The 20,562-nt window shown below is 45.6% G+C and overlaps 3 protein-coding genes across 4 annotated transcripts; 1 reads left to right on the plus strand and 2 right to left on the minus strand.

Annotated features, from left to right (window-relative positions):
* Position 1: 1 nt before the first annotated feature.
* Positions 2-10,199, plus strand: LOC115768680. Its single transcript, XM_030713363.1, has 8 exons — positions 2-118; positions 2,987-3,510; positions 3,572-3,704; positions 3,771-4,269; positions 4,336-4,728; positions 4,788-5,243; positions 6,126-6,382; positions 6,843-10,199. Exons 1-8 carry the CDS (start codon positions 2-4, stop codon positions 10,029-10,031), a joined length of 5,568 nt encoding a protein of 1,855 aa, XP_030569223.1. The 3' UTR covers positions 10,032-10,199.
* A 74-nt stretch (positions 10,200-10,273) lies between these two features.
* Positions 10,274-13,916, minus strand: LOC115768681 (serine protease 28). The gene is made up of 3 exons (XM_030713365.1): positions 13,727-13,916; positions 11,776-11,971; positions 10,274-11,708 (listed from the first exon to the last, which is right to left on the minus strand). The coding sequence occupies exons 1-3, from the start codon at positions 13,800-13,802 to the stop codon at positions 11,111-11,113; spliced, it is 870 nt and encodes a 289-aa protein (XP_030569225.1). The 5' UTR covers positions 13,803-13,916; the 3' UTR covers positions 10,274-11,110.
* Positions 13,917-16,259: 2,343 nt separating this feature from the next.
* Positions 16,260-20,012, minus strand: LOC115768673 (trypsin-1). 2 transcript variants are annotated; one of them, XM_030713356.1, is made up of 3 exons: positions 19,917-20,012; positions 19,635-19,848; positions 17,954-19,008 (listed from the first exon to the last, which is right to left on the minus strand). In XM_030713356.1, exons 1-3 carry the CDS (start codon positions 19,975-19,977, stop codon positions 18,222-18,224), a joined length of 1,062 nt encoding a protein of 353 aa, XP_030569216.1. In that variant the 5' UTR covers positions 19,978-20,012; the 3' UTR covers positions 17,954-18,221. The 2 variants fall into 2 exon arrangements, with proteins under 2 accessions (XP_030569217.1, XP_030569216.1); XM_030713357.1 differs by lacking the exons at positions 17,954-19,008; positions 19,635-19,848; positions 19,917-20,012 and adding exons at positions 16,260-17,226; positions 17,290-17,652.
* Between the last annotated feature and the right edge of the window lie 550 nt (positions 20,013-20,562).

A 20,562-nucleotide genomic window follows, 5' to 3' on the forward strand; every position in this document is an offset into this window, starting at 1 on the left:
AATGACGACTTCTGCTGCTTGTGGCAGTGGCACGTCCGGCGTACACGACGAGAAATTGCACAATGATTCAGAGGTCCGCCAGTCGCCGGCAGCCCGCTGTACGCTGGCCGATCTTACAGTTAGTTGCCTCGCAGTCGCAGTCGCGGCCGCAGTCGCAGCGCATCGGCACGTCGCGTGTATCTTGTAGATACGCAACAGCAAGCAGGCGCTCTGCCGCTCTCTTACTATCTCTCTCTTTCTCTCTCTGGGTCTCTGTGCCTGTGCATTTCTCATTTTCCCGGCCATGAATTTTCATTCTATGCTCAACAAACTCTCAACCACTCTCGCTCTGGCACCGGCTCTCCTTTCGTTTGTGCCGAGTTCTTGGCGAGTTTTACCCTGCGCCCCTCAAGCACTAACAAAATCCAATAAGAATGCTGCAAGTGTGTTGCATTGACTATCAAATAGCCTATACAAAAGAAAATGAGCGTTATGAATATATAATATAACAGATAGTTTTAGCGATAGGTATCCTAGTAGTTAGTTATTTGCTTTCCCGAAACATGTTAAAGTTTCCCTGTTTAGTTGACGCTGTTAATGTTAATGGTTTTTTACTGTTATTGATGTTAAGATGAGGAAATAACAAGCTTATGCTATATTAATGCTATTAACATTTACGTTAGCATAACACACAAATGTTCGTAACAGAAGAAGTGAAATTATGCACATGCTGAGTCGAGTGTGTTTTCAATACACCCAGCTGGGGCTTAATTCAGGTAGGGTATCATTATGTTATAGGCCCATATGGAACATTTGTGCGCCTGTTGTGGAACAGAGGAAGCATTCGTATCGCATGCGAGTTTCTAATTGGAAAGCACTCAAATCAGTGCGAGAGACTCGACTGATGTGCGATATGCATGACAATGGAGCATCGGCGTTAGAGCCAACTCATCTGGCCAACTAGTCGAAATGGACTCAAGGGTTTGGCGCCTGGGACCGCACACAGAAGCGTCTGGCCTCCTTTATTTATTTCATATATTCTTTTAATTCGGCTGTTCGCACCGTAAGTCCGAGGCCGCCTGTCATGATGATGATGTCGCGAATTTCGCTAATTAGTCACGAAAACTCGCAGCTCGAAATGGTCAAAATGACCAAAATTGGCCAAGTGGCAAATGTGGTATAGAAAAAACCAAGAAGAAATACGGCAAATGCACATAAATTAACAGCAGCTGTATAACATCTGCTATGGGGTTCGACCTTTGGCAATGCATATGTATATGTTTAATCTATTGAGAAAAATTATGTTAAAAATTTGGAAAAAAAAGGTTGATATAAAGAAAGTATTCAAGATATATAGAAAGACTTTAAGGAACTTATTTATATATGTAAGACACTATCTTTAAGTTTTTTACAGCACTACGAAATGAAACCTGGAAGAAATCAAAAGTTATTGTGAATAACTTATTGCTGAAAATTTTAAAGATAAATACTAAGTATCTATAAAAACAAAAAGGCCCTTATATATAGAATATGAGCATTTTTATATTATTATAAAACTTGGCTTTACAATATCGCACTGGAGGCAGTCCATATGGCATGTTACCTTTTATGGGCACTTTTTCTTTATCCATTCAGTTGAAAATTATTGCCTCACTCTCGTCTAGAGTAGAGGTCGAAGCACGGATACATTTTTAATGGTATTTCGGTTTTATTTTTACGTGATTTTCCCTCTTCCTTCCCAAATCTCTTCCTCTTCCGCTGGCATTAGCATGTGACGACGAGGGGTGTGTCGTATCTGGCACATTTATGCAGCCGATTTAATGCCTTTAATGACCTCCGCTAATGATCGAAGCTGATTGACTCAACAGAATCGATGGATGGCATTTACCAATGCTATTTATTTTTAGGCTCTGCTTCAAGGCGTCTGCACAAGGTGTGTATGAGTGTGTGTGTGTGTGTGTGTAAATTTACATCCTAAAAGTTAGGAGCTCGATTAGCTTAGGAAAATATCTTATTGTGAACTGAACTGAAGTTCAATCTGGTCAAAAGATTCAATACTCACGAGTATTTCAAAAATATCGGGAATAGAATTTTCATATAGCATACTTTTAGTCAATGCTAAGTATAACTCAGACAAATAGGGTCAGATCTTTGACTGTAACACATCTTTTCCCTTAAAAATCTCGGGAAAACAAAGTCCGCTTTGTTAATGATATAGCATTTTAGACTAGTACGTAGCACAGGTATCGATTGTCAATGCAAAAAATCTATTTCTAAAAGAACTACATAACAAATTACTCCTAAAAATGGAAACGGTTTTGATATCAAACATATTACGGGAAATTAAATGCCCATTTGATAGTTCTAGCGATAAGTACGAAATACGACCATCGATTGGAATTATTATACAATATAAATATTCTTAATATTATATTAAATTCATGGACGAAACTTAAAGCAAAGGAATAGTTGAATATGCATATTATTCCCTTATCCCAGTTATATATTTCAAGTCCATTTCGAATATGCATGATGTATTAAACAATTATGATTCCACTCGTTTTTATCGACAATAAATAAATGAAAAGATAAAAAATAAAATAAATACATATTACATTTGCACAATGTCTTCAGTGCTTTGTACCAGTGTGCAGCCTTGAAAAAGCCCAGCTTAGTCTCTCATTATCGCGCTCTCCCTCTCCCGCTCGCTCCACCTGGCTTTCCGTTCTCACGCTCTCCTTACAGCATACATACCTGGTTAACCGTTACATGGAACGGCAGCCACAAAGAGTGTTAATTTTGCGACACATGCGCAGAATTCGGCAGTGCGTAAAGTGTGTTTGTTCAATTCAGAGATCGAAGTAACTCCAGGTCTCCATATGTGGCCATATATGTTATCAATGGAGTCGCTTTTCGTACTTCTATGTGTATTCAATTTCCTACAGGTAAGTGCCAGAAAGTGAAAAGAATAGAGAAGGAATATCTATGAGCTGCTTTTCCCACACAGTGTCAGGGACAGGACCAGGGAGATACTCCCATTGTTGGCCCGACGAGGCTGCTGCCCAGCGTTTGCCACAGGGATACCAACGGCAGCAGCTTGAGCGTGGAGATCCGGCTGCCGTTCATGGACATGGAGCTGCGTCATGAGCGACATTTGCATGTGCTGCGCGCCCAGCAGCTGCTGCTGGTGCTGCACGGGCACGAGCTGTTCCAGCTGCAAGTGGCCGGCCGGGACAAGCGGTTGGTGCGTCTGGGCGAGCTGACGGGCCGTGTGGGCCAGCAAGTGGCCAGCGCCGCGGCTGTGGTACTCTGGCGCCAGTATCTGCTGCTGGCCGTCGCGCTGCCGGAGTCGCTGGAGTTCTATCAGCTGGCACAGCAGGCGATGCTGGACGCCAACCAGCAGCACTTTGAGCCCATACAGGAGTTCGCTCTGGCCGGCAGCCTGCAGCAGCTGCATCTGCTGCAGCCCAATCCGGAGCAGGTGCTGCTGCTGCTGACCCTCAACGTTACGCAGAGCCAGACCAGATGCAGGTAGGCCCTTGGGCTCACTTCAAGATGCGCTCAAGTTTCAAGCCTTTTGATCTCCCTATAGAACCTACGAGTGGCTGGAGACGTATTTCAATCCCGTAGAGGAGCTCACGTTGCCCGCCCTCAAAGCGTTCCAGGTGGTAGGACGTCAGCCCCATTACATAATCACGGGACGCGCGCTGCGCGGCCAGTCCAAGGTAAGCCTCAAATACACTGTTCACAAGCTGCAAGCGGCTATATTTGTGGCCTCCCTGCCTCCACAGCTCGTGCTGACCATCTACGAGCTGTTGACGCCCACGCTGCGCCTGCTGCGCCGCCAGAGCCTGACAGTGCAGGCGCGTCACGTGCTGGCGGCACGATTCCGTGGCCGCAATCTACTCTTCGCCTGCGCCGGAGCCGGCGGCAACAGCAGCACGAGCAGCACGTGCATCCTCTTCCGCATGGTCGAGGGCCACTTTGTGGTGTACCGCAAGCATGTGTTGAGGCAGCTGCAGTTCAGCCACCTGGCCGCATCTGAGCTGGGCCAGCTGCTGGTCGGGGCCCGCGCCAACGGGCAGGTGCTGGTGTTCAATAGCCAACGCCTGGACTGCTACAGTGGCTTCGGAGCCGATCCCAATCCCAGTGGCATCTACACGCATCGCAATCCGCAGAACGAAAGCTTTCTGCTGATGTCCTATCGACGCCAGCCGAGCATCACATTGCTGCGCATGGTGCAGCTGGGCGGTGCCAACGACGCAACCATCCTGGCCGCCAATCTGGAGGGCAACGATGGTAAGCTGTGCTCGCCATTGTGGCTAGGTCCTTGTCTAATCCTGATTGCCTCAACAGATCTAAGCAGCGTGCAGCAGCATCGCCATGAGTTCGAGCAGTCCATCAATGGACTACGCAGCCTGCTGCTGCGCCGCAAGCAACAGCTGGATGCAGTGCATCAGCTGTTGGGGTCATTGGAGCAGCAGCACACGCGCAGGCTGACGCAGCCGCTGCATCTACGCAGCGGCTCGCACGTTCAGCTGGTGCAGCTGCAGGGCTCCCACTTGGCCAGTCCCATGCAGCTGCTGCGGCGCATGGAGCGGCTGCGTCAACAATATGGTCACGCCGTGGTCAGGCGCGGCACGCGTTCCTTTGGCGCGGGCAACGCCTCCTACACGGGTGCACAGGACACGCTCAAGGTGAACCGCTTGCACGTCCAGAACCTCATATACCAGGGCCAGCTGCTGCCAGGTGAGGGTTAACCTTCAACTTTTGGTTGCCAGCTTCAATCGCCTTCTACTTTCTTTCAGGCTATCATCTGGACTCGTCCAGCCCGCCCATTCTGAGCATCAAGGGTCAGCTGCTGACCAAGCGGCTCCATACAGAGCAGCTGCTAATCCCGCCCAGCTACAAGCGGCCAGAGCGCTCGCTGGATGCTCACACGGTGGTGCGACATCTCCAGGTGGAGCGCATCAACAATATCTCCTGGTTTGAGTTCTACGACTCGCTTTTTCTGCATTCGCGTGACAACGAGATCGAGGGACGCCTCGTTTTTCAAGCCCGCGCCCGGGTGGTCAATCTCCAGACGCCGTTACTCAATGGTAAGCTGGTGGAGCAGCTCTTCAATTTGAGGCAACCCCAGGTGGTGACCTCCAACATATTCATGTCCGCTTTCATTGCACCCAAACTGGACGCCAATCTCGTTAACGGCTTGAACTTTGCCAAGGACATTGTCTTTCGCGGTGCCAAAAACAACCTGATTAAAAGTAAGTTTCAAGTATTTACATACATATATACTAGCTGGTTTTTCACATGTCCACCAATTTTCCGACCACGGAAAACTCAAATTTACCCGGTAATTTAGTTTTTGTATAGAAAACTTTTTTGGTTTTTACCATATCTTGACCGAACATTTATAAGTTTTACTATGCTCTCTACATATATAAAAAATCTTATTTACATCGGATCACTATAACATATAGTTTCCATAGGTACGATCGGTCGATAATAAGATTATTGTATGAAAAAATTTTTTGTTTATAAACATATCTTGACTAAACTCGGCATTTAATAGTTTAACTATGCTCCTCATATATGAAAGAAATACTATCAATATCGAGTCACTATATCATATAGCTGTCATAGGAACTATCGGTCGAAAGTGAGGTTCTTGTATCAAAAACTTATTATTTTTCAAGATATCTTCACCATGACATTTTCCCTGTGCTTCTTAGATACGAGCAAAGCATTGTTATAATGCTCATTATAAAACGGTTGGTCGTTTTTACATTGATATTTGAAAATGGGTTTGAAGGTCAGGACAAATAGTTTTATATATAGACAATACATATGCTTGTGTATGAGTGAATGATCATATAACCATACCTTATCTTAGTAAGCTGATCCGTTGAGAGCTGTGAGTTATGTTATGAGAGAAGGAGAGAGAGAGAGAGAGAGAGAGAGATAGAGATAGAGAGGGAGGGATATGCCTAGTAGGCCACTTTAATATAGGCTTGCCAATCAAATTAGTCACAGCTCGAAATTTTAATACAATTTGTACATTTGAAATTCTCAAAACGAAAATAATATCTATATAAAAATGAATATGGAATACTGGACATTGATGATATATTTATTGATCTTGATAGCGCCCGTTCGCATTTACCAGATAAGCGTCTCGGGCGACATAATCGTGGAAAACGACAGAAAATCGCCACGTCAAATGGCCGCCGATCAGCGTCCTTTCAATCTGCAGCAATATTACAGGGGCAGGATCATACTGAACGGCTCCTTGACAGTTAACAATCTACAGCGGGACACGAATGAGACGCGCCTGCAGCTGGGCGGGCAATCTCTACGTGCACGGGACTTGCACGTGGATTACCTGTTGCTACAAACGCCGCAGGTGAGTAGAGGGTGAAAAAAGTGGCTCTAGCAGCTTGTGCAAATGCATATGCTGGCAGAGGGAAGCATGAGGGCAGGTGTATATATATAGCTATATATGTATATATTCTTGCCATATACTTGGTGTATTTAGGCAAATTCGTATCCACAACCGATCACTTTAGAATATAGCCCTAGGAAGGAAGAATCAATCGAAAATTGAGTTTTTGAGCGGACACCTTTTTGCTTTTCAAGATATTCCCGCTAAACCCAGCACTACTTAGCTTTAATGTCCACTCAGAATAGAGATTTCAACATCGAATACCTGTTTCATTTTTAAATTAAGTTCCAATAGAGAAACTTATCCATTTCTCTAGATTCATTAATCTGTTTAGCATCGAATTACTAGATCGTATAGCTCAGCAGGTAGCATGGGTCGATAGTTGATCTTTCCTGCTTTAATTAAGTTCCCATCTGCTTAGCACCTGGATACGCTGGCATTTGGCAATGCGAAGGTGACGACACGCGCCTTGAGCACCCACCACATCAATGGACATCCGACGGCTGAGCATCTGCTCAGCGGAGCTGGACATGAGCCAAGCCAAGCAGCGCACAGGCGGCTCCATTTGATATTCATGAGTGTGCGCATCGATGGAAATGTGTACTGTGGCAATTACAGCAGCCGTCTAGCGCAGCTGGCGAGGGATGCAGTGCATCAGGGCGAGACGGCCAACATAACAGGTCACAAAAGCTTTGAGGCTCCATTGCACGTGGACACGCTCTCCAGCCGAGCGCTAAATGGACTGCCCGTTCAGGAGCTGGTGTTGAAGAGTCAGTTGTCGCAGAACTTCACAAATCTCAAGCTCTTCCCGCGCATTGTGGTCAAGAGTCAGCTGGAGATTGGTCGCAATCTGACAGCCCTGCGCCTGAATCATATGGAGCTGTCGCAGCTGCTGCAGCCGGCGTATAGCCTGCAGCGCCTGGAGCTGCCGCAGATGCCCAAATTGCAGCAACTGATCTTTCGGCGTCTCAATGGCCTGGCCTTCGATGAGCTGCTGGGCAAGCTGAGCTCCGCTGACGGCGAGCCGGAGCAGCCGCTGCTGCTCCACAAGCAGCTCATCATCGAGGGCAATGTGCGCTTCCAGCGGCCACTGCAGCTGCGCACTCTGAATGCCATCCACTGGGACGAGTATGTGAAGAATCTAGTGAGCGCGAATGCCAATAGCCTAATCCTGGGCGAAAAGCGCTTTCTGGAGCCGGTGCTGATCACAGATGCGCTCCACGCGCCGACCATAAATGGCCTGGATCTGAGTGCATTGCTGGAGAATACGCTGCTGCGCACCACGCCGCAGTCCATTGGCGGCGTCTATAGATTTGCGCGTCTGACGGCGAGCAATGTGGATGTGGCTCAGCTGAATGGCGTGCCAGCCAGCAGCTTCTTGGACCTGGGCCAGCCTTTACTTGAACTGCAGGGTGATCTCTATGTGCCCGAGCTGCAGCTCAATGGCAGCCTCAGCTGTGCCCTACTCAACGATCCGCTGCCACGTCTGGATGCCCAGCTGGCTGCGCTGCAGCAGCGCAGCTGGCGTCGTCTCATGGTGCTAGGCGATGCGCTGTGGCCCGAGGCCTCCGATTCGCAGCAGCAACAGCAACAGCTGGACTATCTGCGTCTGCATGCGGTGCGTCGTCGCGCCGCCAGACAAATCATCTCCGGACACGTCATCCTGCAGCAGCCGCTGCTGGGTAATTTGCAGGCCGGTCAGAGCTTTCCCGGCAGGCTCAACATTAGCCACATAGCTAAGGATGCGCTGCTGCGTCGGAGTCCAGTCACGCAGCTGGTAAAGGCGCCGCAGACAATGCTGCAGGAGGTGCGGGCGCGCTCCATTCGCCTGCTCAAGGATGGCCAATTCGAGCTGCTGAACGGCATCGATCTGCGCCGGCTGAATGCCTCGCTGTATCGCCGCTCCAGCGGGCAGCCAATGGGCGCACAGCTGCGGTTCCAGCTGCCACCGAACATAACGCAGCTCCGGCTGCAGGGCGGGCTCAATGGTGGCCACCAAGTGGCCAACATCTACGAGCAGTCGCCCGGCGGCATATGGCCGGCCGTGCAGTTGAGGGAGCTGCAATTGCAGCAACAGCTGCAGCTGCACGAGATCAACGGCATGAGTCTGGAGTATCTGCTGGAGCAGCGTGTGCCGCTGCGTGGCGCCGCCTTGGAGCTATTCGACACGCTCCACTTTGAGCGGCTGGTGCTCGGCGAGCGCCCAATGCTGCGCACCATCAATGGCATCGATCTGCAGCGCGTGGTCTACAAGCACGGGCAACGGCCGCAGGCCGTCGGCGGCGCCAAGACCTTTGCCAGGGGCATCGAATTCCAAGGGCCCGCCCACATAATGCGCCTCAATGGCAGGGATCTCAGCGAGAGCTACCAGCAGAGCATCTACACGGATCGCGACTACAGCATCGATAGCCTGGTGCTCGATGGCGCCAGCTTTCCGGGTGGCCTGCTCGCAGATGCGGCGATGGGTGAATCAAGGCAGGCGCCGCAAATGGAGCTGGAGCTGGGACACCGCCCACTAAACGCACGCGAGCAGCTGCGCCAGCAGCTACAAGAACTGGAGCAGCAGCTGCAGAGCAATCGTGCGAATCATAGCCAGCGTCTACTCTATCTGGACTATGAGCAGCTGGGCCTGGAGCTGACTTGGAGCGCGCCCGCCGCTGATGAGATCCTGCAGCTGGTGGCTGCCCAAACGCCACAGCCGACCGGCATCTGTCAGCTGCAGCAGCTGCTGGCGCAGCTCTCCACGCGGCAGCAGCGCGTGCACCTCACCAACGTGAGCCTGGCCAGCCGCCTGCTGCGCGCCAGCTCCGGACGAGCTGCGATACGCGTCAAGGCGCAGAACTACTGCAACCAGCCGCTGCAGCAGTTCCGCAGTCGCATGCACATCAGCTGTCGCGGCCACGCCCACACGCTAGGGCTGCGCCAGCATGTGGAGGCACTGCAGCTGCACGACCAGCAGGACTACAGCCTGCTGCTGATCAGCGGCACGGACGAGGTGCGTGTGCTGCGAGTGAATCATACGAACTGCAGCCTCAGCGATTGGCAGTCAGTGCAGCCCGTCTCGGCTGGCCGCCTGATGAAGCTGCTCCAGCTGAATGGGAATAGAACGCTGCTGCTGACCGGCGGACTGCAGCAGCCTGAGCATCTGCCCGTTGTGGCTGTGCATCGCCTGGACGCGCAGAGTCAACGCTTTGAGTTGCTCCAGCACATCGAGGGTGACTACGATCTGGCCGAGCTGCAGTCGGATCAGCTGCTGCTCAGCTGTCACACCTGTCGCCACATTTCTGTCCATGTCTTCAGTCCGGATGTCGAGCAGTTTGTGCCGCTGCAGCAGCTCCGCTTGGCGGCGCGCATCCAGCAGCTGTTGCCCTTCAGCGTGGCCCAGGAGCGCCACCTGCTGGTGCTGACCATGTCCGGCTCCAAGCATTTCTATCTCTTCAGCTACGCCCACATCGAGGGCTGGCAGCAGCGCACCTATGGCCGGCACATGTCCGATTTCCAGTGGTCCTGGACGCTGCTTCGCTCCGGGCAGGAGCTAACGACCTCGGCGCCCATTCTGCTGCTCTGCGGCCAGCGTTTCTGCAGCCTGGTGAAGGCTCTGCTCGACTAGAGCCTGTTTAATCTAGTTGCTACTCTATGGAAAATAATTTTGTTTAGTCTTTGTTTGTTTAGTTATCATTAGTTGCATTCTGTTCAATTTGACAGCTTGTTGTGAAAAACGTTGTTAAATTTTTCTGCATTTCCTAACTGCATTAAATTGTTAATTGTTAATCAAATAAATCGTTCAATATTTGTTAAACATTGAAGGAATAAATATATATGTGTATATATTTAACTGGAATACAACATGTTTTCTTTCAATCAGCTCAATTATTGAAATTCAGTATATTCTATAAAGATCTTTTAATCACATTCTCCACTGAGGAGGCTTGGATTCTGGGAAAACTGTGCAGCACGTCTCAAAAAAGGTTTCTCATATTCGTTTTTCGCGATTTTTCCACAAATGCGGGTGGAATTTCCCAAAACCCCGTTATTGCTTGCCTCCTCATGTGAAATTAACTGTTAATGCATAATATAAAAATCGATTTCGTAATTAAAAACAAAGCACATCTTTTGTATATTATGTATATATAGAGGCGATCCATTTAATAGGGGCGCTCCCTCAAATCTTAACTAATTATTTTTAAAACTTTTGTACCAAATGCGATATCAATTACTTTATGTACACAAAATATCATATAATCTGATAAAAAAAAAGAATGCGTTAAGGTTTAAAATTCCAAATAAAATATGGAAAATGCATATCAATTGTTTATTCTACCTATAACTGTACATATATGAAATTCCGTACATATATTTATTTTAAAAAAAAAAAAAAAACAACAAAAAAAATATACTTATATGGGGTAGTGCCTAAAATCTCTATAAAGATTTTTTGAGAAAAAATAATTATATATGTTTTATGGGCAAAGAAAATGTATGTAAAAAATTGGATTTGTCAATTTGAATTCAGTGCCAGCCAATCGAATTCTCACATATAGATATTGCCGGCATACCCCTAATAGCGATTATCACATTTCAAATATTTGTTTTTTGAAAACAAACAAAGTGGCTAACGAAAGCTTTGCAACCAGTTTTCATGTCCACAAACCTAAACGAATTCTAGTCGAAACGCCGATCGGACGACGCTCACGAAATGAAGCTCTTGCGGCTGCACTTGACCACATAGATGGTAAAGACGAGCAGCCCCAGAATGCCCCAAATGGAGCTATTCTGATTGGTGCCATTGCCAGTTTGAGCCAGTATCCAGTCCACGTGGCTGGCAACGTCCACGAAGGCGGATGACTTGCTGCGCAGGCCGAGCAGCTGATTGGACTTGGTCAGCGGAGCTCCTGCATCCAACTCGTAGGCGGCATTCTCCGCCTGGTTATCATACTGCACGCACAACTGCTGCAGTTCCTGGCAGGGCGAGGGCTGGACACGCAGCCTCAGCATTTCGTGCAGCTCGTGACCATCATCGCCGGACAGGCCCCAGCTGCTGATGTGCCAAGGCGCCGGATCCGACTCCAGGTGCTGTGTGTCCACGGGCAGCGATATGGGCTGTATGCGCGTCTGTTGGGCGGGCACATCCTGATCGAGCATAAGTATGGCCAGGGACAGCTGCTTTGGCGGCTGATACACATGGGTCACACCATACACCTGGGCATGTGCCGTCGGCGCGAAGCGCTGCGTGCTGCCCAGCACGACGCGCAGCTCGGCGGGATGATAGAAGCTCTTGTTGTCGTTTCTAAAAGGCAGGTGTTTCAAAGTGGGATTAGTCTCGATCTGACGCCGATCAAGTATTCTATACCTACTTGTATAGGCAGTGGGCTACTGTGAGCACCACAGAGGGACCCACGAGTGCACCCGAACAGATGTGACCCTTTCCAAAATAGTCCAGCTCCTGGTCAAGCAGTCGTATGGAGGCCTGGTAAGGTGCTCTTCGCCTGCCAGCCGCTGCATTGGACGTGCCTATGCCGCGCTGTTTTGCCAACTCGCGATGGGTGAAGGCTGGAGGCGGGTGTGAAAAGATAAATGCAAAGATCAGAACTGAAGGACTTGACTAGGATATACACAAACATTCACGATTCCTTTTATAAATAAATGCATAAATGCTTATTCATCTCTTTGCTAGGCAAAAAACATATTTTAATAAATTCGGTGCTTATTGTCCGATCTGCTTCAACTTTTCGTACGGCATCCTAATGAGTGCATATACTAAAGGGCATTTCGAAGGAAAAGCCGGAGGGTATCCATAATATCTAGCTCTAATTATCTGCGAACTATGCTTCAAAAAAAATTATTCAAAATCGATATTTATCGATGCAAAGATAAGTTAATGATCGTTCTCCGTGTGGTGTAAGGGTATATATATTTATTATTTCCATTTTCGAACTATTGTTGTTTCCAAGATCAACCCCAATAATTATCAAAATATTATCCGATGGGTTTAATTCGAAGCACATAGTGCTGGCTTTTTCTTTCATAAAATAATTTTCGTATAATATAAGAAACCCATTTTGCACTCTTAACAAACTTTGAACTTTGTTTCTGCTTTTGGCTAATTTTGAGCAGAATCAAAGTCTGGTGAAAAATTGGCCTTGGCAACGTCGCCAATGCATTTTATATGGTGTGATCCATTTGGCTTATCACTATCGACGCGAACGCATTCCCCGATCAGCTGATCGTCTCGTTATAGTTGTCGTGCCACCCATTGTCAGGGGTATTAGTATTATCGTTGGGAACGATATCGCCCACTCTTGAGAGCTCGACGCGCGTGTTTTATGGTACTACCTGTCCAATAGTTGTTGGTCAGAACCACGCCGGAAACTATGAATTGTTTTTTTTTTAATTGGCCTTGACTTTTCTAATCTGTCACAAACTAAAGCTGCAGACACAGTCGAGCATGGCTATAAGGACACGTTTGCAAAACTATATTAAGTTGCGAATTTATGATATATATATTTATATTTATATACATATATATGGTAAAGATAAGAACAGTTATCATAGTTTCTTTGAAATACATAGAAATAATATATCTGGTATATCTAATTAAAACTTATCACAATGTGTCTGGGTTTTACTGCGGCGGAGTTGTTTCTAAAGATATCCCAACTATTTTTCGTCAAAGCTATTTTTGAAGTCTTGCAAAAGTAAACATCTACCTAGAAATCGTACGTTTTCAGACCAGAGTTGGGCTCGTGTAATCATATAAAATCAGAAATCGTGAGCGATTTCTAAACTTATTTTTCAAAAAGGCACGAAAAATCCAATGAATGCATTAATGTTTTTTAAAACTAAGAAATAAATAAATATTAGCTAGTTAATAATAGATGCTATAAAACATGTATTTTCTTTTTAACATGTATGCACATATACTTAATATTTTGTTTTTTCTTTTCTTATACTTTTTTGCATTTTTAAAGAAAGACTCGACACAATCTAATCCCATCTTGAATAATCAACTCAAGTCTCTAAGCTCGATCTATTTTCGTGTAGATTCTTATCTATAGGAAAACTAAATACGAATAACATACATTTGTAAATCATATATGTATATTATGTCTATGTCTCTTATAACTGATGGGAAAATTCCAAGTTTCAAAAAGAAAAAATTCTATTTTTTCTATTTCTTGAAAACATACTATATACTTTATACAGAATATAGGTAGCCTAACTTTAAGGAAGAACTTAACAGTACTCGAGATTTAGAGAGTTGGTTGAACCGATCTTAAATCGATCTTTAAATGAATCGCAACTTACTTGTCTGCATTTCGGTGCACAGGAATGCAAATATCAGTATTTTGATGATCCGCCTTAGGTGCTCGTTGAGTTGCATTGCTGAGAAGTCGAACTGGGGATTAGCCAATTAATTAATCCAGATGGTAAGACACTTGTTCAACTTGGTAGAGCCGCGTAGATAGTGCGCACCTTGATAGAGCTCCAAACGTTGAATGAAATAATTCACTTCTAAAAAGTACGAAAGCAAATTCGCAACGCTTTTCCCTTAGATTATTCAATTTTGTTTTGATTTCGGGCGATGTTTATGCTTTTGTTTTTGTTGTTCGTGTTTTTTATACTCTTACAGAGAGTATTCGACTTTTGTCACAACCTTCGTAGGCCCCTAAAGCAAATATATTCCCGAGCAGCATCAAGAGCCGACTCAATCTATTCCTATCTGTCTGTCTATCTGTTTTTAATGCATATTATAAAAATAATATAAAGAGCTCTCAGATTTAAAGCAGGATCGTATCACTATACCCAAAAGTATATCACTCAGTCTTATGTTTTCTCCTTGATCAAACTTAGCTTTTGCGAGCTCAACATGAGATACACCTTATCAAGACCGTGCTGCCATATCATATAGCTCAAGATATCTTAACCAAACCCATATCATATGGCATATAGCATTTCAAATACAGAAACAATCGATTGGGATATGAGGCTTTTTGTCTAAAGGCACTTTTAAGCCATATGCCACAAGGGTATTTACTCTTCGACATGCCACAGATAGAGGTTCTTTATTGTTTTTCCTTTTTTTGTTTATATTTATTGATAAAGTCACAACATTCGAGCAACGCCATATAAAGCACGCACACACTCACGCACACACACGCACACACACATGGAAACTGACATAAGCGCTTAATGATAAGACCTCTGATTATTTATTAATATTTTCTTTTTTTCTTCGATTTTTCATTTTGTTTATATTAATATTTAAATTGCGATCAGTGCATTTGCAGTTGACACCCTGGTATACCCTGCCCTTGGGCATTGATGATAATTAAAAAGGAAGCTTAGGCAGGTGCTTAGAGAATATCTTAAAGGAATACCACAGCAAACATAGCTTGCTCTAGAAACGTGCACCTGTACTTGGCGTACCCACTGATAAGACAGATTTGTACGTCTATAAATACCACTGTGTAGGGTATTTGGCATTTGGCTTATTGTTTTTTTAAACTCGTATTTATCAGTAAGACTAAATTTTAATTTTAGACGCGTGCGTTAATTTCTGTTACTAACTGAAACGCAAAATGCGAGCCTAAAAATAAACCACGGCTAATAGCCGAAGCATAATAACAGCTAATTAACATGCACATAACATACTAATGTTACCAACAAGCTGTTAATAACAGCGTGTTGTTTATATAGACAGCTGTTAAGCAGTCTTCACAAATGTTAGCTTCTTACATTACACGATGAGTATCAATTTATAGCATGCAATATTAATTACATAAATAACATGCAGATAACATGTCAATGTTAGTATTTATAACAATCAGTGATTTGTGAACAGCTGTTAAGAATTTCTGAGAAATTTCAGCTTCTTACATTGGCTTGCATTAAATAAATAAATATCCGATTACAACAGAGACGTAAATGTTTCATAAATTGTGAGCCAATCCAAGGCTGTAAACTGGGTTTTGAGCGAACCATTCAAATCGGATTCTCGAATCGATTATACTATAAGCCAAGCCTAAAATATTCCATAAACATTTGAATGTGAGACAAAATCGAGTTTTAAAGGTGCATAAACTGATAAAAAAGAGAACTATTGATGCGATCGCCGAACCGCCGGGTCCGCAGGCAGTGGCATATCTTATACAAATGTAGATATCAAGACAGCGCGTCTGTGTCGCAACCCCTTGACCTTGAACTTATCACCAGCTACTTCCCGGTGGTGGCAGTACCTACAGAACCATCCCACAATGCAAACTTTCGCAATACTTGGCAAATGTCAGTCACATGCAGCGCGCATGTTTCTGAGGCACGTCTATGGAAATTGACAGGCCCGACGATTACATAGCCGAACTGCAATTAACTAGCGATTGCTGCTGCCTGATAAGGTTTTGGAACTGTCCAATACCAATACCAACCAACTGGCAGCTATGTATGTGACAGCAAGTCGACTTGGTTATACCCTGTAGCCAAAGCCAGTTAAGCGAATGTTCTTATTTGATAAGAATATAAATTCTTAGACAACTTTTTGGCTTTTTGATTATGAGACTGAACATGTACCAAAAGGGTTTTATCTGGAACAATAACAACTATATATATATATATAGAGCATATATAGCATGGGCAACAGATAAGTGCTGAACAATATATAGGGAAATAGTGGCAGGTCTACTCTACCTTATCACAACAGAATTATACTCATTAATTTTTTGCCCATTTTTATGATTAAGTTAGAAATCCCATTTCTGATTTTCCCCAAACATTATCTTTAGTGGTTCTCTATCCGGATTGAATTTATGGCTGATATATATTTAACCCAGCTGAGGAATTGGCGAGCAAAACAAATCGCCGTTGGCCTTTGATAATTGCGTCTTAAACTATTTTCGCGTTTTCGATTTGAAGTACATTTAATTTACGTTGTCTTTTTGGTCTTATAAAGTGTTTCATCTTATCAACGATCCATACTCCAAAATGGGTTATTCCAACGCGTCCTAAAAGTATGCTATGATTCATGAGTTGTCTCTTTATAAATGAACGTGTATGTGTGTGTGTGTGCTTCCGATTCGCTCTAGAAGTAGCATAGGCTTAGCATGAAACCTAGGTGGAGTATTGTCCTGTATAGTCCCTCGAACTTGGTGCCAGATGATCTGGCAATATCCTCGAACTCGTCCGAGCGCATGAGATCGCTGTGGCCATACTTTGGATTTTGGGGACCTTGCAATTGATAGCTCGCAATGGTATTGTCTATCCAATGCCTGTAGTGTGTCACATTGGCATAGACACCGGGAATTTGGGGCATGCCGCACCTGATGCCCCATGAGCTGATGCCGACCAGCTTGCCTTCGCAGAGGAGCGGCTCACCCGCATCGACGGTGCATCCATCCAGCTGATCCTTATTCGCATTGCTGGCACACATCATGCCTGGGCGCAGGAATTTCTCGATTAGATTGGAGGCACGCTTGCAAGCTCTCTCATCGATGAGCGTCACATTCAGCCTAATCATCTCGCCCAAGTAGTACTCCATTTGACTGTTGTTCCAGCCTCTGATGTGGCACGTGGCATCCGGCTGAGCGGCCGCCTCGGGCAACTGGATGGGCTGCATGATGAACGGCACTGTGGCGTTCAGTATGATCAATGCGATGTCCTTGTCGTAGGTGCTTGTATCGAACTTGGTCATGTTCATCAGCAGCCACTCCAGCGAAAAAGAAAAGGTTTGCTCGTCGCGTACGAAGCGATGCTGGCTTCCCAGCACCACCAGGAACCGCGATATAGGCAGAAAGCTGCCATCGTACCTGGTCCGGCTGTAGGAGAATAACACAGGATCAGATGCAACGTCTACAGCCCAAAACCCAGTTAGGACCTACTCCACAAAGCAATGCGCAGCGGTTACCACCACATTGGGACTAATGAGCGCACCACCGCATACATGTCCGGACCCATAGCGAAAGGTTTCCTTGTGCCGCTGGCGCAGGGACACATAATACTCGACTGGCGCGTGATCGGCATATGTATTATTGTCAAGGATCTGCATGGAAAGCTGATGGGCGCCTGGTACTTCGGTTGTGTTCAGCTCAGCCTTGGTCATGTCCAGCGTGGTCCAGAGCAGGATCAGCAGCAACAGTATCACACTTACCTTACCGCCCGAATTCACGTATAACAAAAGATCCATATCTTCCAACTTCTGTATACAAAATATAAACTGAGAACTTTAAGCTAACTTATTTACCTATATATTAAAAACCTTATGCAGAAATTCATGGCATACTACGCTCAAGCTATATTAAGATCTCGATTTTGAAGCCTTCGAAACGAACGGGTTCCGCAGTAGTTGAGCAAAAATATCTTCATTTCCTTTTGGTTCTGTCTGACTCTTGGCTCTTCCTCACATTCTGTTAAGCTCCCCTTCGTAGCCTGATATTTATGAAACCAAAAAAATATTCCTTCCATACATACATATATTTACTTGGATCATGAGCAGGGGGAAGGAACAAGCCCTTTTAGCAGAACGGCAACAAATGCCAGAAGATCCTTTCATAGATGCATCCAAGGCTATCTTGATCCAAAGATCTAACTGAAAACTTTGGATAACCCTTATAGAGGTCAGGACCAAAAGTATCTTTCTTTACCTTTCTCAATTACAATGCTATGCTATGGCCCAATCACATGTGTGGCTTCCTTGTTGGTTTTGGGAAGCAGTTCTTGATGACCTAATAACATCTGGTCATTCATCTTAGCCTTAAAGTTTATATATTGACAAAAAAACAAAACAGAATTTTAGCGTATCGTTATTTTACAGTTAAGAAAAGTGGCTCAGGCCAAGCAGCACGGGCACCGCCACACTCAGAGCATAGGTAACTGTGATTATAGCGACGCCATCGTCGCCGCCCTCTGGGCTGCTCTCCGTGGTGGTCTCTGTGCTGCCCTCCGTGGTGGTCTCTCCACTGCCCTCTCCGCTGCCCTCTCCGCTGCCCTCTCCGCTGCCCTCGCCGCTGCCATCTCCACCATTTGCCTCGGAGATTTGCTCGATTATCCACTCGTAGTAGTAGGACACCTCGGTGTAAACACCTGGCAGGTCAGGCTGAGCGCAGCCAATGCCCCAGGAGACAACGCCCGCCAGCTGGCTCTGGCAGACGAGCGGTCCGCCGGAATCGCCATTGCAGGCATCGCGCTCACCCTCCATGTACCCGGCACAGATCATCCCGGGCAGTATTAAATGACCCAATCCACTGTCGTTGATGCACTGCGCATCGCTGAGCATGGGCACATCCAGGGTCATGAGTACATCGGAGCCGTAGCCCTCCTCGGTGGTGCCCCAGCCAGTTACCTGGCAGACGGTTTCCGCAGGTACGGCCAGGGAGCTCAGTGCAATGGGACGTATGGTGGGATGATTGGCGGGCACTGAGCCACTGAGAATAAGCAGGGCAATATCCTTGTTATATGTGGTCAGATCAAAGATGTCCAGCTGCAGGATGAGCTGATCAATGTCAAAGGTTAGAGTGTTTGCCGTCTCGAAGCGATCCAAATTGCCCATAACCACAATAAAGTCCTCCTTGGGCAAAAAGCGGCCATCGTAGATTACCTGACTGTAGGATGAAATCAATGAATTAGTTGTAGAGATCGGTTAAGGGGATTACATATAACGATCAAGTAGCTAGATTAGCTAATCATGTCGGCAGTAAGACTCGAAAATGTCACAAAAAACATTGAATTTGGGTTCAAAATTAAGAATTTTAATAATGCCAATCAATAGCCATGATCCGTACGAGTCAAAAATGATATATAATTTAAATTTCGGACATTATCGGACAGTGCAAATTCCTATAGAGAAATAAGCTTAAGCAACACATTGAGTTATACATCTTAGGATGTATATTATATATATTATAGGCTATCAGTTATGAGGCTCAGATTGAGGATCTTAAATGGTGATCAGATATGATGATCGGACTTAAGTATAAAACTGAGAATCTGCTCTAGCGATCCAAATATCGGTTGAAGAGGCCGTTTCGAGTCTGTTATCAGAATCAGTCGAAATGATGAATGAATGAGTAACTATGAGTAATAGGTGAGGATCACTTGCAAAGATAATAGAACGGATCAGTTGTCTATTATCGATAACACATGTAAATAGTAATAAATTTTGGCTAAGGAGCTGCATTGCGATTGATTTAGCTATGAGGATCAGCTGGGAGTTATCCCGGACACTTACTCCACAAAGCAATGAGCCGCGCTGAGAACCACATTTGGCCTGATCAGGGAGCCGCCGCAAATGTGGCCCGTGCCGAAGAAGTAGCCATCGTTGAGGCGACGCCGGAGACTGACCTGATGCCTGGTGGCCTCCATATTGGCCACGGTGCCATTGACAATCCGACCCGGATCGGCACTGAATCTGGGACGTATATGCCGTGAGTCCAGCCTAGCACCTAAGCCGTACAAGAGGAATTAGAAAAGGCATCAGAAGATGTAACTGCTTCAATATGGGCACACATACCGCTCGCTACCAGATAGAGACCGAAGAGCACGGCAAAGATCGTTGCCCGTTTGGGAGCCATGTGGAGTATTCGTATTTACGGTACGAGCTGAGAACGTCAACTAAATATACGGACCGTCAGGGCCACTTGGCCAGCCAATTGCTATCGTCACAATTAAATCTGGCAATACATGGCCGACATAATCTAATCAGCCCTCACCGGCCGGACCCACCCACTTTGTAAATTTTGTTGGGTAGATTCTTTAATAACGGACAGCTAGTCCATTCCATCCGCTGGAGTACCAAACGGGGCATGGCTATAGGGTGTGCACGTGGCTGTATTGGTGAAATTCTCAAATGTGAAACATTTTGATGGATTTTCCCAAACGCACCCATGCAATATACTATGTGCCCACGATTGTCATATCAATGGGTTTAACACAAGATCCATTTCGATTTACGGCCCTATAAAGTCATGGAGTTGCTCAACGATATCAACAAATTGTTAACTATTAATTATTCAATCGAGTGAACTACCATGTGAAGCAGAAACTTATCTCTGCTCTTAGAATCTAGCTTAACAGAAGTTTTGCTAATTTTTTTTTTTCGATATTACAATAATAGATTAATGATAAAGTAGTCCAAGGCTTTGGATTTTTACAAAGAT

Source organism: Drosophila novamexicana, unplaced genomic scaffold, assembly GCF_003285875.2.
Source record: "Drosophila novamexicana strain 15010-1031.04,08,12 unplaced genomic scaffold, DnovRS2.1 tig00001929-arrow-arrow-pilon, whole genome shotgun sequence".
NCBI classification, from domain to species: Eukaryota; Metazoa; Arthropoda; class Insecta; order Diptera; family Drosophilidae; genus Drosophila; species Drosophila novamexicana.

Excerpts from the sequence above, each read along its gene's own strand:
- LOC115768680 (XM_030713363.1), top strand. The coding sequence starts at position 2 with ATGACGACTTCTGCTGCTTGTGGCAGTGGCACGTCCGGCGTACACGAC. Across the intron at positions 3,511-3,571 it reads CAGAGCCAGACCAGATGCAG|AACCTACGAGTGGCTGGAGA; the intron begins GTAGGCCCTTGG and ends ATCTCCCTATAG. Across the intron at positions 6,383-6,842 it reads TGTTGCTACAAACGCCGCAG|CACCTGGATACGCTGGCATT; the intron begins GTGAGTAGAGGG and ends CCATCTGCTTAG.
- LOC115768681 (XM_030713365.1), bottom strand. The coding sequence starts at position 13,802 with ATGCAACTCAACGAGCACCTAAGGCGGATCATCAAAATACTGATATTT. Across the intron at positions 11,972-13,726 it reads GTGCACCGAAATGCAGACAA|CCTTCACCCATCGCGAGTTG; the intron begins GTAAGTTGCGAT and ends ACCCGCCTCCAG. Across the intron at positions 11,709-11,775 it reads GTAGCCCACTGCCTATACAA|AAACGACAACAAGAGCTTCT; the intron begins GTAGGTATAGAA and ends CCTGCCTTTTAG.
- LOC115768673 (XM_030713356.1), bottom strand. The coding sequence starts at position 19,977 with ATGGCTCCCAAACGGGCAACGATCTTTGCCGTGCTCTTCGGTCTCTAT. Across the intron at positions 19,849-19,916 it reads TCTCTATCTGGTAGCGAGCG|GTGCTAGGCTGGACTCACGG; the intron begins GTATGTGTGCCC and ends TGTACGGCTTAG. Across the intron at positions 19,009-19,634 it reads GCGGCTCATTGCTTTGTGGA|TCAGGTAATCTACGATGGCC; the intron begins GTAAGTGTCCGG and ends TTCATCCTACAG.